This window comes from Mizuhopecten yessoensis, unplaced genomic scaffold, assembly GCF_002113885.1.
Source record: "Mizuhopecten yessoensis strain PY_sf001 unplaced genomic scaffold, ASM211388v2 scaffold3259, whole genome shotgun sequence".
NCBI classification, from domain to species: domain Eukaryota; kingdom Metazoa; phylum Mollusca; class Bivalvia; order Pectinida; family Pectinidae; genus Mizuhopecten; species Mizuhopecten yessoensis.
This window is the reverse complement of record NW_018404955.1, coordinates 131,652-151,843: the sequence shown is the minus strand read 5'-3', so window position 1 is coordinate 151,843 and position 20,192 is coordinate 131,652. Positions and strand designations below refer to the sequence as shown.

Sequence of the window (20,192 nt, the reverse complement as noted above, 5' to 3'; positions counted from 1 at the left end):
TACTTTGATGTAGAACATGCTACTTATTGCATTAAATGTTTCGTACTACATTACTAAACATGTTTGCATATAATACGAAATAATTGATACAAGTTCAGGATGTCTTTAACGTTAGTATTCAAAATAACTGAATTAAAAATAGAATATGTAAACTACATGTAAAAAACTGTTCTTATGTATCAGATATCAGAGAATTAAACATATATTATAAAAGTAGCATCTGGACCATCTACCTGTCTACCTGCTTACCCCCCCCCCTCCCTAAAGGTATGACAGAGGCGGGTCCAGGAAAATGGGGTGGGGAGGGATCATTGGTTCCTTAACCCCGTCTTTTAAGCATCGAAAATTTGATTTCGGGTGTTAAACATTATGATCTTAACTGAAAACCTATATCCTCACAACCAAATTCAAACACAGAGCTTTCGACATTTCTGTGCTGATTTTGGTTGTGCCATTTTAAAATCATACAGGCAATTGTTTTAATTTAACTGTTTCAATAGGGAAAGGACGCAAAACATAGAACTAAAATAAGAAATACATAAAATTTGATAATATTAAAAAGTGTAATCACGCTTAAATGATGTTCCAGATCACACAAGGACACTGCGCTTCTAAATTTTACAATTCCTGGATCCGCCCCTTTATTAAATTAGGAGAGGAATTTCATTTTTTTTTTTTAAATAAAAAAAACAAATTACAGATACCTTGAGCAGTAACCAAAGCAGACTATACCATTTCGTTTACCTACGCTGGTCATTCACTCGCAGTGTTTGGCTGGAAGGACACGTAAGCGGAGTAAGCCCATTGGTCAGTCAGAACGAGGGCGGTACCGGGCTCCAGTATATGAGGTCGACTATCAGAGTATATTAATTGAGCAGTTATACGTTACCTGGGACGGATCGTCGAATTGCAAAAGATGGTCGACCTGAAAGTTTTCCTTAGCGTTGCAGTAGTGTTGTGTTTATCGTACCGTGGTGAGTTATGTGGGTTTTTTTTCATGGATAAGATGCGATAGCTTCGATTGTATAGTAAGAGAGACAATGACTGCTTCTTTAGGGTTTTCAGATTTATAATATGCAATTTATTGAGAGCAAATCGAAATACAGACCCGTCTTCTAGTCAACAGATATCTGATTACGGATGTAAGCTATTAAATGATTCATAATTCACAATCCTTATTTTCAATTCTAATTACGATTTTGTTGACATGTCGGTATTATCTCGTCGTTTTACTGAATTCTTATTTTAGTTAAAATTATTAACAAAGTATGAAAACATTTTTACAAAGCACTTAGTATATTGTTTGTATACCATTTTAAAAACAAATGTAGAATTATAGATAGGCGTGAATGCCATTTCGTTCACAATGCAAATATGGGCTATTTAATCTGCATTTGTATTTTAAGTTGGTAGTATAGAGAGAATATTATGAGTTACGTAAATCCTAAATTTTCTCAAATTGAAGTGTACTTACACATTTAAAGATTTTACCGTATATATATATATCGATATTAGATGACTATCTTCTGTAAAACATATGACATGGGTTTCTTAGTACCTTCTATTTAGAAAATGACAACGGTGTTTAGTGAAGAAAAACCAAAGCAAATTGAAACTTGAAAATGCTGTTAAAGCACTTCATGATTTGATCAAAATATATACTGTCCTTGCTCTTATAGCTTTTGGTTTTCAATTGCTAGGGAAGTATTAAGAAACTCTTGTCATTTTTATATCTAACCATCGCAAGGACCTTGGATATATACATATTTATATATACATTGTTTTACGAATGAATGAGATGTTCTGTGTTGACAGCTTCTGGAGAACGGCGTCTCCTTTGCTACTACGATATTTGGGCCGCAGCACGATACGACATTGGCGCCTTTACACCTGACATGATCGACCCATACCTCTGCACGCACATTGTAATGGCACAGGCCATGGTTAGGAAGAACAAACCGAAAGTGTTCAGGCGTGTAGTGGCAGATATGAAATAGTAAGTTAACATATGCAATTATAACAAATAAAAAATAAACACTAGAAATAAAGAAAGGAGCATCTAGTAAGAAAACGTAACATAACGATAAAAATCATCAAATGAAAAACATAGGAAAACAGTCTACGAGAAAAGCTGAATACTAAACTCTTTATAATATTACACATTGTATAAACATACACATTGTATAACGTTACACATTGTATAACGATACACATTTTATAACGTTACACATTTTATAACGATACACATTGTATAACGATACACATTGTATAAAGATACACATTTTATAACGATACACAATTAATAACGATACACATTTTTTAACGATACACATTTAATAACGATACCCATTATATAACGTTACACATATTATAACGATACACGTTATATACAGATACACATTTTATAACGATACACATTTCATAACGATACACATTAAGTAACGATACACATTCAATAACGTTACACATTTTATAACGATATACATTTAATAACGATACACAATTAATAACGATAAATATTGTATAGCTTGGCACATTTTATAACGATACACGTTGTATAAAGATACACATTTTATAACGATACACATTTAATAACTATACACATTTTATAACGTTACACATTTTATAACGATACACATTGTATAACGATACTCATTTTATAATGATACACATTTAATAACGATACACATTATGTAACGTTACATATTTTATAACGATACACATTTTATAAAGATACACATTTTATAACGATACACATTTCATAACGACACACATTTAATAACAATACACATTTTATAACGTTACACACTTTATAACGATACACATTGTATAAAGATAAACATTTTATAACGATACACATTTTATAAAGATACACATTTTATAACGATACACATTTCATAACGATACACATTGTATAACGATACACATTTTTTAACGTTACACATTTTATAACGACACACATTGTTTACAGATACACATTTTATAACGATACACATTTCATAACGATACACATTAAATAACGTTACACATTTTATAACGTTAAACATTTTATAACGTTACACATTTTATAACGATATACATTTAATAACGATACACAATTAATAACGATAAATATTGTATAGCTTTGCACATTTTATAACGATACACGTTGTATAAAGATACACATTTTATAACGATACACATTTCATAACGATACACATTTAATAACTATACACATTTTATAACGTTACACATTTTATAACGATACACATTTAATAACGATACACATTATATAACGTTACATATTTTATAACGATACACATTTTAAAACGATACACATTTAATAACAAGACACATTTTATAACGTTACACATTTTATAACGATGTACATTGTATAAAGATAAACATTTTATAACGATACACATTTTATAAAGATACACATTTTATAACGATACACATTTCATAACGATACACATTGTATATCGATACACATTTTTTAACGTTACACATTTTATAACGATACACATTTCATAACGATACACATTTACTAACGATGCACATTTTTTAACGTTACACATTTTATAACGATACACATTGTATAAAGATACACATTTTATAACGATACACATTTTCTAAAGATACACATTTTATAACGATACACATTTTATAACGATACACATTTTTCAACGTTACACATTTTACAACGATACACATTTGACAACTTAACACATTTTTATAACGTACATTTTATAACGGTACTCATCTTTTAACGATACACAATTTAAACTTAAACTAGTAATTCATTGCAACCCTGATGGGGTTAATTCCAGCTACGGCAATACAGCAAACTTCGGGGACTGATAGTCAACCAGCAGTTTTTGTTAGACAAATTAATCACTGGATATGCAAAAGAGGGAATCACGAATTTTGTAATAAATTTAGTGATAAATAGGGATACATTTACCTTATTGAGATGTAAACTTCAATCGTTTAATTTTTAATCTTTGGTGTGTTGCGGATATAGGATACATGCGATAAGTATTGATCAGTGTTGACTTAAATGCACCCAAATAAAATACATTCCTACAAAGCAATGTATGTATTAACTGATAACAAATACAAACTTATAAACTTTCAGCTACATTCCTTTCACCAATCTCACATTAATCAACCCAAAACTGAAGTCACTGGTGTTGCTAGCAGACTCAACAGCAGGGGATATGGACGATATTGTGCAAGACAGTACATCCAGAGCCATGTTTTCTCAGTCTGCCATAGATTTCTGCAGAAAATACAGCTATGATGGGTTTGCTATAGCTTGGAAGAAACCCAACGCTACTAACTTCTTAACAGTGAGCCAGGTATGAAATCAAACCAATATACAAACGTTTATGAAAGTTGACAATTGCTTGAATGCTAACTTCATTTTAAACCAGACCCTTAGTTAAGATCATTCAAAGATTGAGTGACATCCGAACAACAAGTGAATGAATTGGGTATTGTGGCATTGTTGATACATGTAACAGTGTCCGCGTTAACAATGAGTTTTGCCATGTTGACCTCAGTAGAAAAGGTTGTAGTTAACATCTTGATCCCCATTCTCCGAGCACACCTTCAAAATAATTAACTAAAGGACGAAATTGTTGCACGTTGTTTCCTTTACCACACATAGTTTTGTTCATGTTGCATCAAAATATTTTGTGATATTGATGTATGCACAATTTCTTATCTATATTACATTCAAAGTTGAAATATTGGTGACAAAGATGATTGTGCAGGATGAACTTGTTAAAGCTATCATAGATATCATATGCCGATATGTTCTTTGTCTTTGGCCAATACCCGGGTATATCAGATTCTCCATAGACCGAGCATTTAAACAAGATAATCTTTAACAACTTCTCCCGTATCTTTATGGTATACATGATGTCATTGGTAGTGCACTCATTTAAGGAATGATTTTTATTTTATCAACATTTATGAGATCATAACAACAATGGGTTGATGGACATATTGAATGAATCGCGTTAGCGATTCATGTAAAATATGTCCAAAAACCCATTGGTGTTATGACCTCATAAATGTTGAAAAAATAAATATCATTCCTTATATTTACATTGACGAATCCTTTCAGTGGATCGATATAACAACGAATAAAACAAATAAACAGGGTTTGTTCCTGCTTATACACGGGTGCAACGCAGTGGCGAGAACAGTGTTTTTTCGCGGGGAAATGTGACACTATCGTGAGAGATCTTAGCAACCGTCAACAACAATAACACAACAAAATGTAGTTCCATATTCAATGTTTATTTGTAGCACAGGACACGTGAATACGTGGATATTTCACCAAGCACAGTTCAATAATATTTTAAGATGTAAGAATTAAGCATCTAGGTCGGTCGTTCCGAGTGAGTAGTTTTTGTAGTGTATTACTACGCAGTGTGATCAGGTTACTATCAGTTCCCACGTGCTGAGATTCTATGAACACCTGTGTTATGCATTTATGAATGTAATTTTTGTCAATGGGTCTAAGCATACAGAATGTAAATATTTGCATATCAAATAATGTACGATAAATTCCTGAAGTAATTCTTTAACGGAGGCAGGTGATAACATAATATTTAAGGATGTAAATAAAGCGTTTTTAGGGCGGTCGGGTGGCACAGTGGATAGCGTACTTGCGGACTTAAAATGGTATGGGGTCACCTGCCCGACCACGTTGATTTTCTCCGAGTGGCACTAAGACACCCCTTCTCGCTAACATCCGGCCAAACACGAGGGATTGATATAAGTTGAAATCATTTGTTTACAACAATTATGAAACAAATGATTTCAACTTATATTAAGTTGTAAAACAAATAAAGTTTATATGATAAAGTGTTTTTTTAATCCTTAATACTTTATCTTGTATACCACTGAAGGGTTTCTCGTTTAATTCTTCTTGAAATTTAGGTTAACAACATTTGCATCTGTTCGATGAAACCTGTGTTTGAAAAATGAATTTTTCTGTCGAACACACGATTTTTAATACAACAATTTGAACACTTTTGTCAGCAATTCACAACAAAATAGTAATTGTGACTTTGTAATCACAGGATCTACGTGCGGCCTTTGATAACGAAAACACCACTTCCGATCGCTTGCTGCTTGTTGCTGATCTGGTAGGACAAACACTTGAAGACGTAGACGCATACTATGATAAATATACCATCAAATCAACCATTATGTAAGATTATTTTCTTCATTCATTCATAGCTAATGACATTTTTTTCCCGTAATACTAAGTATGCATACTTTATGTTCTAAAGACAGAATATCGTTAACATTTAATCAAGCAGGAATACACCGGGGTACGAACATCATCTGTTCAATTGATGTCAATTACTATTCTGAACATCAATATTCTGAACATCAATCATGAATTAAGCGATTAATGGTAGACCATTATTCATATAATGACAGTTTCCTTCGACAGCGTTGGCTTAATTACTCCTGCAGGTTGGAGATTGAAAAATAATATCCACTGCACGGTCGTAAGAGGCAACTAATGAGGTAACCCACTGCAGACTTGCGGATTTGCGTTTTACCTTCTCATTTGGAACAGAAAAGATACTAAAATAAATCTGTTGCACTCATTGCAATATTTGGGATCTTTGTATTTCTCTGTACTTCGAATTACCTTTTGTTTCCTTCAACTTGTTTGGCAAATCATCAATTTTGGCTAATGTTGAACGTTCGCCTAGGTGAGAAAGGCAATGGGTTCTGTCCCCAGGCTTGGACATACCGATGTCCTTTAAATTGGTAGTTGTTATTCCTTGCTTAACGATCAATATTTATGGCAACTAGTTCACCCGATGTCAGTTAAATGTGACCGGGCGAAATGATATTACATGACCTGTGCATTTGTTGCATAATCCTTTCAATTGACGCAAAATGGCATTGCCCACATAATCATAATTCAAATTAGTGTATCTAGTTTCAAATTTTAGTTTAAAGTTTTAAAACTAGTTTATATATTCCTTTTCATTATTCAATAATAACCAGCTCATATAATTGTGTTCATTGTACTCCGTGTCATAACATGTTTACATATCCACGATTAAATCATATAAAATCATCTCCCCAGTGAAAAACTGTAAAGAAACACACCCTGTAAATGTTTATTTAGTAACACACCCTGTATATATTCAAGTAAAATAACTCTATCGCGTAGATGCACACCTTTTAAATGTTTATGTAGAAATATACCCTTTGAATGTTTACGTAGATTTATAACCTAACCGAATATCATGACTTCCTTGATAGACAACAAAGACTTTCCAAATATGTAGATTGATGAAGACTATGGGCCAGTTTAACGGTCGAAATCACGATCGAATAGGAACACATGCTATTTCTTTGTGTGATATTAAGGTCGATGTTTTTGATTATGTTCATTACTGTGCTTTGGGCTTTTGTTGTCACTACCCGATTTATAGGTTTGAGGACGTGACATTAACTTGACCTTTGACCTAAAATTTCATGGCGAGTATCGTCTTTAACAAGACAATTTACTTTATTTAACACCTAATCTTAGTTCCCTCGTACTTAGTCAAGTGTCTCCATGAAGATCTTTCCTGATTCATATTTTGCCTTAGCTTTATCAATTTATAGTCTAAGAACGGTTTTGGTTAGATTTTGGTATTCAATTTTGTTACATGGTGATTTTGGTAACAAACGTGTATCTTAATTAAGGAGCTAAATTGTTTCAATAATCAGTATCTTAATTGAGATTTACTTACGATGACTTTCAGCTGATCTGTTGGCTTTTCTTATGAAGATACCAATAGTTATTAAAAATGATGAATATTGAATATTGTTATCATGAAAATGTTTAGTTATTGAATAGTTACTTTTGTGTCTGTTATCAGAATGTTATATATAAACGTATCCTTACTAAAAAATAATTGAAACAGGATTTCTACTGGAAAGGCTTCAATATTCACTGAAGAAACGAGTCTCATCGTGAAGTGATTTCCAAGAAATGTCTGCTGCAACTAAAGACTTTTGTGTTTTGTCCCTTTGTTTTCCCGTTTTGATATCATTTGTCCGTTTCTGATAATCGAGCATGCTTTACCCTTTGTGTTGATCCTGTTATGTATATCAGCTATGTATTATGTTCAAGGATGATCTTAATATAAACATCGCCATTGTCTGTCGTGGTTAATATCAACGTCACACTTGTTTTTCTTGGTTTAAATGGATATTCGATTTTGATATATTTTACTTCTTTGATGTTTAACTGCTGAATCTGCCTTTTTTTTTATTACAGGGACAACTATGACTTTGTCAATACAGAGTCTTTCAGTCTGTTTAGAGGCTCCAGCGTAACTGCTCATCACAGCCGCAGGGTTGCTAGGGACAGTGCCGTCGGGGCAGAAAAGTTTGGCAATATGGTACACAAGAAATCGATTTTTTTCACTTTTGTTCATTAGCTAATTTTAAAACGCAATTTATTTTACACATGATTAATCTTTATGATTGGATGAACATAGCATTTGCTTCTTTGCTTACAGAAATCGATTGCCGAGTATTTTGCTTTTCTTGGAATTCCTAAATCGATGATTAATGTAGGAATGGCAACCTATGGGGGAGGTTATACACTTGCTAACGAATCCGACTTCAGCGTTGGAGCAAATGTTGATGGACCAAGCACTGTGGGTCTTTACTCTGAAACCCTAGGCTTCATGTCTTATTATGAGGTACGTTCACGTTACGTTATAAACTACGTTTAAACGTTAAACAATAAGGAATATCTATGAAATGAGTTGTAAAAAACCCAAATATATCAAAATTAGGAGGTATGTGACAAAAAATGTAACACTGTATAATATTATACAGTTATAGAATGGGTATGAGGGAAATACAAATTTATGATCCCCCGAGATGAAGAACTATTTCCAGAGGCAGCAAAGCCGCTGAAGAAATAGTTCTTCACCAAGGGTGACCATACATTTGCTATTTCACGAATTACCCATTCTATAAATGCTTTATCATAACGAAACAAATTAATGCAACTTAACAAATGGCTTTAATAATTCATTTCTTGAAACAATTTCAAAGAGAAAAAACCCCATCACAATTGGAAGTGCTGTATGAATCGTCGTTGATGATATCTTCATTTCTAGCATTCAAGAAGTATTTATGTAGACCGTATCTAATAGTCACTATTGATTTCCTACCATATTTAGTCCCATCCACTTTATAAGCATAAAACTTGCATGCACACACGTTCACCGCCTCTGGGCTTGCTCTGTCCTAATTGTCGACGCCACCGGCATTCCGTTCAATTAAATAAGTAATGAAGTACTGTCTTAACAATAGCTTTTATATTTAAGCTATACTTTTAGCGTCCAAACTATGCTGTAATTCCTAATCAGTAAGATTGCATGTATCAAAACGGCCTACATCGATGGCCATTTTCGCTGTTGTCATTTGCTTTTAAATTGTGACGTCACTTGCGTCATGAAGAAGGCACCGCCTACCAAATGTTTCATTGGTTGAAATTTTATAAGCTCCGCTTACAAATATTCATTAGGGAGTAGTCTCTCCCTGGCAGAGAGTAGTCCTATTTTGGGGAGGAAGTAGCCCTCAGATCGAGAGATATAAGTGATTTTAAGGACATTTTATCGTATTGTTTTTGAAAACTCAGTAGAGGTACATGTCACACTGCGAGGTACGACGTACATACATATATTTTGCATAAATGTATAGACATTATACTAATGGTAGCAAATTCATCTTTTTAATCCATGAAAATGAACACATGGAAATCTTCAATAATCCAGTGTCATTCCGCTTGATTGGTTTTCAAGCAGAAAATGTTTCATATGAAAATGCAAAATAGTAACCTACCGAGTAAACATAAACTGGAAAAAGGAGCCCACAAACCAAGTACTTGGTGCGCAAATTAAATGTAACCACGGGGTTCGTTGAGTCAGCAGGGCCAACGAGTATTACATAAGGGTTTTGACGTTACTTTCACTGATTTTGATGCCACATTTGTTTGAACATCTTGACAATAAAATGCAAAGACCTATTATTAAGGCAGAAATATTTTGCATCAATGATGAATATTTTTGCCCAACCTGAAGAAATTTTCAAGTAAAGGGTCATTTTTCGTCTTCATCTTTTAAAATTCTAACCTTTTTCAATTGTACTAAAAACCCAATATTACATATCCCATAAACCATGCATATATTTACATGTCCTTGGGTCTTTGTTATGACCCCGGGACCTCAAGCCCTAATTATCCGTGCCGAACAGCTCAATTTGTCCCAGGTTTTGGTTCAACTTGTCCCGTGCCGGGGTAAGGTGAGCCACATTACCGCGCAATTCGGAATGAGTGTCACCACCTTAAAGGAACAATATTTAATTATTTGAACATAGTAGTTTGAAATTCAGAGATATATGGTCCTGTTAAAAAAACCTGGTTCGACTTTCCTCAGTTTTCCTTGTAATTGTTTTCGAAAACTTACAAGAACGTTGGTATCACAGGCATTGATATAGCAAATAACTTATTAATTATTTACCGACCATTCATGTCTAGAACACTTGATAATCCAGTTGTTCTGTATACCTAACGATACTCTCCATAATCCGTTATAATGAGCGTATAACTGACATAATCTAACATTACTACAACCCACTTAGATACTCTTGGATAGAAACTATGTGGATATATTATAAATGTGATTAATATTGAAAAGAATGGTTTAGGGATGTAGATATCAATGAAAAATGCATTTAAAAAATCCAAATACAATAAAATACAGTGATAACTTCATGTTTGATAACATTTCAGATATGTAAAGCCCTCGAAATGAACCAGGGTGCCATGTATAGAGATTATGGTATGCCGTACTACGTCAATGGCAGTCAGTGGATTGGTTATGATGACACAGAAAGCTTCAAAGAGAAGGCAATATAAAGTTTTCATGCTTTTTTTTTATCTCTTGTTTCAAATGTCTGAATGTCAAATAAATATTGAAAATATCAAAATCTTCCTATTCAAAAAAGAAGAAGAGGATTTCCCATTGTAATGGAACCACGAACATTTCTTTTGCCCGAGAAGAGACTATGTCCTAAACACGGACAGTCTATGAAATGAACATGAAAGGCTATGCAATGAACATGGACAGTCTATCTGATAAAACTGATCAGTCTATATAATGAATATAAAAAGTATATCTGATGAAGACGACCAGTCTATGCAATAAACATGAGCAGACTATCTGAAGAGCATCAACACTCTTTGTAACGAACATTAACAGACTATCTGAAGAAGTATATGAACAGTCTTTGTAACGAACATGAACAGACTATCAGCAGAACATCAACAGTTATGTAATTAACATGAACAATTTATTTAATAGAAATGAACAGTTATGTCATAAACATGAACATTATCGCACCTAGAAAGACGTAGTAATGTTCAAATAATACTTTTCCATATTCCATATTAAATTAGAGGTGTCCATTTATATAGCATACTAATCTTAATACATAGTTTTGAGCTAAAGTTGATCCCTAAATTTTCAAAAAAGGTCCTAGTCCTATCCTAGTTAACACTTTTAACAGTCACACTCCAAAAGGGATCACTTTTTCATGCGTATTTTCCATATGTGTCTTATTAACAGGCGGAATGGATTGTCGAAGAAGGCTATGGCGGTGCAGCAGTATGGTCGTTCACATTCGACGATTATAGTCAATACTGCAACAAATCTGATCGTCGCTTTCCACTAATTAACACTGTAAAGGACGTGTTTGTTGAGGCGGACACTCCAAAACGTGAGTTGTATTATCGATGATTAATTAGGTTAAAGTATTTTGAAATTAACACCTTCATACAAAATTGATGATTTTCAGTTATTGCATGTGTTATACAATTGGAAACAAACGTACATAAATATTAATCATATTCATCCTCATTTATGTACCATTTGACAGAGTACAGACGAGTGTGTTACTTCACCGTGTGGTCGGAGAATCGTAGAGGAGATGGCAAATTCATGGCTGAGGACATAGATCCTAATCTCTGTACCCACGTGATTGTAGCCTTTGCCGAGGTTTCGGACGATTGCGAGCTTCAGGCTTCCTCTGAGAACGATACGATGATGTAAGAAGTATATTTGTGTGCACATATGAATTTTGCTTGGTATGTGTTTGATTGCTAACGATTTCATGACAATTGGTGAAGGTAAAGAAAAATCTATTTATGCATCACTTCATAGAAAAAAAGTTATGATATAACACGTTTATCATCCTCATCCCTATCAATCCAATTCGGGTTTGGGTTTGATACATGGGAGGAATACTCCTTTCTCATAACAACATGTTGTACAAATTTGGGAACAACTTCAAAATTATTGGCATAATCACAAATCGAGTATGATTCAGACATGAATTTTCTGAAAAACCGGAAGTAAAATGGATATGGTGCGTGCATGCCGTGTGGATGTGGGTCGGCCAGAGATATGGCATATGAGTAGCTAGCATTATCGCAGATGCAAAATAACCTTTACCCCAGACAAGTATATGATAAATTTTACTAACATTGTAGGTATGCGGAATATATTGTATTATTATTTTAGCAGAAGTTGATTTATTGTAGTATCAAGATCCTGATATAGGATCAGCAGAGTATTTTTCAAAACCCCCCACAAAACTTATTTTATTAACTTTTTTATACAAAACAGATACGAACGTGTCACCGCCTTGAAGACAAATAACGCCGACCTGAAGGTGTTGCTTTCTGTTGGTGGTTGGGAACAGGGAAGTGAAAGTTTCTCCTTCATGGTTTCACAACCCAAACGGAGGAGGACCTTTGCGAATTCAACCGTCGCGTTTCTACGATTGTATGGATTTGACGGCCTTGATTTGGCATGGCAGTACCCAGCTCAAAGAGAAGGATCTAATGAAGACACGGACAAAAAAAAATTTGGCATTCTCGTCGATGTTAGTATTAAATTATTGCTTTGTATGCAACATGCGCGCGGACATTCAAAGAAGGAAAATGTTTATGAAAATAGATTGCCGACAGTTAAAATCTCATTTAAATCTTAAATCTATGATTTTTTTTTAGTATTGTCCGACGCATACTTAAAGCATGATACGATATTAGTTTTTGGTTAAAAATCAGCAAAATAGCAAGAGACCGAATGAAATATTGTAAGGACTATCATATGTATGTATGGTGATTATGGGAACTGTACCTACATATGTAGAAGTTTGGTCAGAACTGAAGACGAGAAATGAAACAAAGATAAGGTTGAAACATAACTAATACACATCATTAGAACATGAGCTACATAAAACAGTTCCATCGTTATTTTTATATTTAAAAACAAAAAAACCCAAAAAAACCCACACCGACTAATAAATCAGACAAGTACATACATGAAGTAAAGAATGACATTGAATGTAATAACCAGCCCTGCTGAAAAGATTTAGAAAGTGACATTTAAATGATTAATGTATTCGTAAAGTAAACATACTATTTTATTTACTTATGAGCCATGTTTTGTCGTCTTTCAATTATAAATAAAATGCACAAATATATAATTTACTCATTCTGTAAATTTGAAACATACCATAAGGTAGCTTTCACCCAATGGTGCCATTCGACTTGATATAACTTATATTTTTAAAAAACTATATATGGACAACAGATGTTTTGGAAATAGTGAATAAACTCTCTTTCGTTATTTTCCCCAGTTACTAAGTCGGCAATTCGAAAACGAAGCGCGATCAGACGATACACCTCGGCTGATGTTGACAGCTGCAGTGGCTGCGGAACAAGAACACATTGACTACGCATACGACGTTAAGGCCCTGGCAGAGTAAGACAACAGTCACGATACTATCCTTCCCTCTGCCTTTGTTCTTGTTTTTATGTCTCCTAGGTTTATGTCGCTGGGTTCCGCGTCTGATTTCGTCCTTTGTATTCACACTGTGGTATGTTCCATCTATTTTGTTTCGCTATATCACTCGTCAAGTAAAGATATCAACAGTTAACCTCTGAGTTAATCATGGTCCATTTAACGTTTTAAGCAATTAAATACTTCAGATATCGGAGTAAATCTGTATTTCCCATCTAACTTATACACACTGTAATATTCAATCGCAAATAGATCAACACTTTACCTTCTCAACCAGCCATGTAATGTAGAAATACCGACATGTAGAAATACCTATTTAAGTAAGGCTAGCTTTGTGATTTGGTCACTCGTAATGTGTGGTTAGAACCAATTAGTTATCTTAGATATCTAAGTACAATTAAGGCTAAAATCAACCAACTTCGCGGTTTTACAATATGAAATAATGCACAACAGTCTCATAATTCAATGATTCATTCTACACAAAAATAATCTTTAAAATCGCAATTCAAACATGTGCACTACTACCTCCTTAAACCATAAAAATGACAGCATTACATCGACCGGAACAATTCAGATGTGTACAAATCAAAGGTTTGCTAGTATGTTATCCCGAAACTTCTCAATAATCCTTTTAATGCTCAGCCTGCTGCTCGTCAAAGCTACTATTACTACCATTCTTAGTACTGTTTAATCAGAATTAAAATGTGACAAAAATATATCATACAGATGTTGATTTTAAGAAGCTCTTTGAGATAATCTTGAGCATGCTCTCGTCAAAAATGGTTTCTTTTATCACATTTTATTTTGTCGCTATTGACATTGCCATACATCATATCAAACTGAAGGAATGCCATCGTTTCCTTGTTAATGAGTGCTTCCTTTTCTAAGAAAGGCGAATATAAATACAATGTACACAGGTATTTGGGAGCATATTGTGAGTAACAAAACGAATGCAAGAATGAGATATATTGAGAGGAAATCATAAGAATTCATTCAAATGCGAACAAGATTTCTTTCCATATGAGGCCGATTAGATATCGAAAACGTTTGTAAGGAGTAGCAATAGAAACCTTGACAAATAGTTCAATTTTACTTTCAGATACTGCATACAGGGATATTTTCGCTGCAGTTTAATTTTCACCTTTTATTATTACAGTCAACGTAAACTACATGGTAATTAAACGTCAATGGCGAAATTAAAACTAGGCTAATATGGATTTCACCGCATTTGTATATATCTCACATACAGCGAGCAATCGACTTGCCTCGGGGCAGGATGTCAGATAGTTAGAGGATTGATGGCAGTATCATTAAGTTCAGATACCGTTACCCCGTTCTATTTGTAGCTGCAATATCATGGTGTGTGCATATTTAAAATTTACGGACGATGTTTGGCATCGATGTTTTAACGAAAGTGTTAATTCACTTGGTGTGGAAAGCCATATTTCGGTATGGCAATATTAAGTTGAAATCACAAAGCGCATTATCGACCATCTTTAAAGATATTCAACCTTGAATACGTCGTGATTGTTAATTTCGTTATCAATCAACATTATAATAACAGTTGTTCTTCAATTTAACAATCATCGAATAGTTCCTTTCGATTTGATATTTTGTAAAATTAACGTAGTCGAATACAGTATGGCGGGCTATGTTTACAGGTAACGACAAGCACGTTACATATACATTACAACTTGTTTATTTTAATCCTTTCGTTATACCGAAGATTATATGTATTTATTGCTGAGCAATTCTAAATCTGTTTAAATGTTGTCATTTGGATTGAACTTCTTTTTTGTTTCTATCATATACTTTCCGCGATATTTGCAGTGCTCATGCTGTCTGCCGTCCAACCTGACATAAACATGGTGATGTTGGATGAACCTCAGATTCGTCGAATACCATGTATTCCTATTGATTTGGTCCTCACGAGTTTGAGTTAGCGGGGTTTTACTATATTTGTGTTCACCGTCTGAGTAGTCATTATCGGTTCACGTAGAAGATAAACATTTTGATTTCCTACAAGAATCAGGGATATAAGTTGTTTACTCTTAACAGCTTGATTGGAGTTTAAAAACTTTAACTTTTGATTTTAGAAGCTTGGACTTCCTCAGTATCCAGACGTTTGACATGCATGGCTACTGGGACGAAGAGACCGGTCATCACAGTCAATTAAAAGCGTTCCCGTGGCAAACTGGAACCGAAGCCAATCTAAACATGGTATGTGATGGCACCTGAATCGATCCCTTATTCATATGGTCATGAGACATTGATTGCTTATACAAAACATCCAAAACAAAAATTATTTCAGATAATGGCCTTCTGTCCAAACAATGACTTGTAAATTGGATCATTGCTGAATGTATGAAACAACTGCACTGCGGACAACAGTACTTATTTCATTTTGTTACCCTTAGGATTGGGCTGGAAGGTATTGGCAAATGCTTGGCGTTGACAAAGAAAAAATCAATATAGGTGTCGCCACATTCGGACGTGGCTTTGATGTGGATTATGCAAACAAGAATGGAATCGGAAATCCTTCTAATGGACCTAGCGCCCCAGGCAATTACACGGAAGAGGCAGGCTTCCTTGCTTATTACGAGGTAACAAGTTTTATATATAAATAAACCGAAACATTTCCTAATAAATTCGAGTGCCATTATCAACTAAAAAAAACATTTTTGCTTCAATTTTATCGTCTTCACTGATGAGAAATGAATGATTGTGACTGATAGGTGAAGTTATTGCCCGTGTTTTATGTTACAGATCTGCAATTTAAATGGAACACGTGATTACCAATCGAGTGTACCTTTTATGTACGGAGACGAATGGATTGGTTATGACGATGAAACTAGCATCATGAATAAGGTACTGTCTTTCTTTCTCTGCCACATAATTTTCATTCAGTATCATAAGTATAACCCTGTATACAATTTAGGTATCATTATGATTAACTATTGTGACTTTTGTCTTGAACAATATAAATACTACATGACAGATTCTTATTATAGGACAAAATTGTTATCAACGGGAACTATAAAGTATTTGGATATTTAGCACACATTTCTTTTCGTTTGTAAGTTTTCAAATTTTCTCGACCATATCTTGTAAATAGCCAAGAATATGTTTTTTTGTAAGAATTTTTTAAATATGTAAATTATAAGAAGCCAAACTAGATGTCAAATGACTGTTAAAAAATTCCCCGACCGTATGTTCGAAATAGATGACCATTATTTTTGGAACAAAAACGATGAAACATAATTAAAGGTATCACTTGGTATCAATAAAATTGGAGTGGAGGAGCTTTTATATGAAGTAGCATTTATTCCTTACAACAATTTGTAGTAGAATGATCAAACGTTGGTTTACAGATGATATGGCTTGCAAAAGAGGGATATGGTGGCGCCATGGTGTGGGCGTTGGATCTGGACGACTTTAGAGGGAATTGCATGTCATCCAATGGCCCCTTCCCCCTCATTTCGACCGTTAAGAATGTTTTGACCGGCTATTCGAATGGATCAATTCAATCCTTCGATTCTACTTCCCCTACGACCACTTGGGAGACCACCACTATGAGTGAGACCACTACACTACCTCCATCGTCAACCCAAGAAGGTATAAGCATCAATAGTTTCATAATAATGTTAACTTTTGTTAAATTACATTCTTAAAGGTATTAATATATGTGATAAATAACATTCCTGAAAAGAATATTAGAAAGTTAGCGGTTTCATCCGATTATATCATCCGCAGTACCTTTCCTTTTCAACAAATAATGAAGAAGAAGTTGATCTTCATGAGAAAATTTTACTGGTTGAGCGTGAACATGTTATTACCACGCTTCTGCCATGGCCTTTGCGATATACCAATGCTTTTTTTTTTTATCTCCAATTGCTGACAAATTTATCTATGTCTCTATACATTCATAACTGTAGAGACAATCCTTAATTCTTTTGATACATTCTTGAATACTGATGTGAGATTTGATCCTGTCGCCCTCTTTCTGGTTCTACCTTGCGATCAAATTTAATCAAAATTATATTCTGAACTGTCAGTTTCACTCGTGAATTAAGTGTAAAGTACTCTGGTATCTCAACATCCGTTATTTTCCATCAGCGCTTTGAAGTGAAATAAATGGAATGGATTTTGAAGAATTTCAAAGATCTTTTGATCAATCTTGAACGTCCTGTTCTCAAAAAAAGTTCAGTATTCAAGAATTTGCTTTGAATGTAATAACTTTCGTAGTGAAAGATGTCGAGTGCTGACGGATAGACTTACACCACAAGGTTTCAAAAGATGAGGTTGATGAAGACTATGGACTACCAGTTTTATGGTTGCAATAATGATCTCATAGGGAAGTATGTTACTTCCTGGTGTGATTCGAAGATCAGTGTATTTTTTTTATGATGCCTATAAGTGAGCCTTGTGGTTCTGTTGTCACTACCCGAGTTCTCGATATGAGGACGTGGCATGATTTGGATTTGACATAGATTTACATAGCGGGTGTCCCTGTACCAAACACTGAAAACACTGCAGGAATTGTTTTCGTGGCTTCATCTTGAGTAGGAACTCGGACCAGTCCTATTTGGGGCAAAATTTTATATCAAAGAATATATTTCACCTTCTGTTTGGCACTGTTTTGTTTTGAGCCCCGGACTAATTCAACATCTTGCTTCATCAAGTGTCTCAGCTGTGTCATCACTTGAGACAAAGATGGCCCAAAATTCTATAAGTATTTTTGTCTTCACAGGTTTTGTTCGACAAATAGCTAACAATTGATAATTCAACCACCTTTTATACATTCTTTTCCCATCATGAACATATTTTTGATGGATATGTCCTTTAAGATCTTCGAACTAACTCAGTTTGATCTGTGAAGGGCTTGAGACTATCGTTTTACAAAGCGTACCTCTCGGTGTACATGCTTTTAAAACAAAACTTCCTTTTAGCATTTGCTCAGCATATGATAATGGAATCTCAAGTTAGCCTATGTTACACTGTTGCTTAAGGTCGGACGTTCTATTCAGACGGCAAGATATGGTTTTGTTCTTGAGGAAGACATGCCTTTGTTACTCTAATCGTTCTCTCTGAAGTAGAAAACACTAAAGACCATGCTCGGGCACACACACTCTTAGTGGTATATAAACCACACAATCTAAAGACCGTGCACAGGCACACACACTCAAAGTGGTATATACACCACACAAGCTAAAGTTCATGCACAGGCACACACACTCAAAGTGATATATACACCACACAACCTATAGACCATGCACAGGCACACATACTTAAAGTGATATATAAACCACACAACCAATAGACCATGCACAGGCACACACTCACTCATAGTGATATATACACCACACAGCCTAAAGACCATACACATATACACACTCACTCATAGTGATATATACACCACACAATATAAAGACCGTGAACAGGCACACAATCACTCATAGTGATACATACTACACAACCTTTAGACCATGTACAGGCACACATTCATAGTGATACATACTACACAACCTTTAGACCATGCCATAAATTTCTTTTAGAATATAAAGAGCGATATGCAAAATTTGAATAATCATAAAAAAATATAATATTAATAACCATAATATATTGAAAGCATGGTTTCTTTTTGTTGATGATTTGTATATGATTTTTTACAGCCTTCATCGATTGTAATACCTCGCCAACTGGCGGACCATACCCAAATACAAACGACTGTAGAACGTTTTACAAATGTTCGCATGGAGTACCTCATCTATACAATTGCCCCGGGAACACTGCGTATGACCGCGCTCTCAGAGTGTGCAACTGGAGCAGCTTCACAAACTGTTGAATAGCTTTTAAATTCCGAATAATATGTCCTATTGTTATAGATAGCACAAATATATCCCAATGCAAATTTTGATGTAAAATGTTTCAATTGTTGTGATGACCACTATATGTAATGTGTGAACGATCTAATAAAAGCGTTTAGCATGCACCATTTATTGTATTTCTTAAATTGAAATGATTATTTTTTTATTCAAATATCACTCAAATTTAGTGATGCATCTTCTTACCGAAAGCATAATATTTTAGAAATTGACTTATTCATCATCAGCTCGCAATTGAAAGCAAAACCAGGAAACTTTCGCTCAGTCAAATAGTTGCCCTTTGCCGATACAATCCATGTTCGGTTTATGTTAATTTCGCCCTTCACAGGTAAAAACTATAGTATTATATTGTATGTTGTTTAATAATATTTGTTTTCATGATAAATTCGTTCTCATTGATAAGGTA

General features: G+C 34.3%; 1 protein-coding gene across 1 annotated transcript; it reads left to right on the top strand.

Annotated features, from left to right (window-relative positions):
- Positions 1 to 892: 892 nt before the first annotated feature.
- Positions 893 to 19,898, top strand: LOC110447272 (chitotriosidase-1-like). Its single transcript, XM_021492849.1, has 16 exons — positions 893 to 974; positions 1,816 to 1,996; positions 4,118 to 4,340; positions 6,078 to 6,208; positions 8,294 to 8,417; positions 8,538 to 8,723; positions 10,826 to 10,942; positions 11,661 to 11,811; positions 11,971 to 12,139; positions 12,720 to 12,978; positions 13,738 to 13,862; positions 15,998 to 16,121; positions 16,319 to 16,504; positions 16,668 to 16,769; positions 17,273 to 17,516; positions 19,574 to 19,898. The coding sequence occupies exons 1-16, from the start codon at positions 917 to 919 to the stop codon at positions 19,744 to 19,746; spliced, it is 2,553 nt and encodes an 850-aa protein (XP_021348524.1). The 5' UTR covers positions 893 to 916; the 3' UTR covers positions 19,747 to 19,898.
- Positions 19,899 to 20,192: the final 294 nt, after the last annotated feature.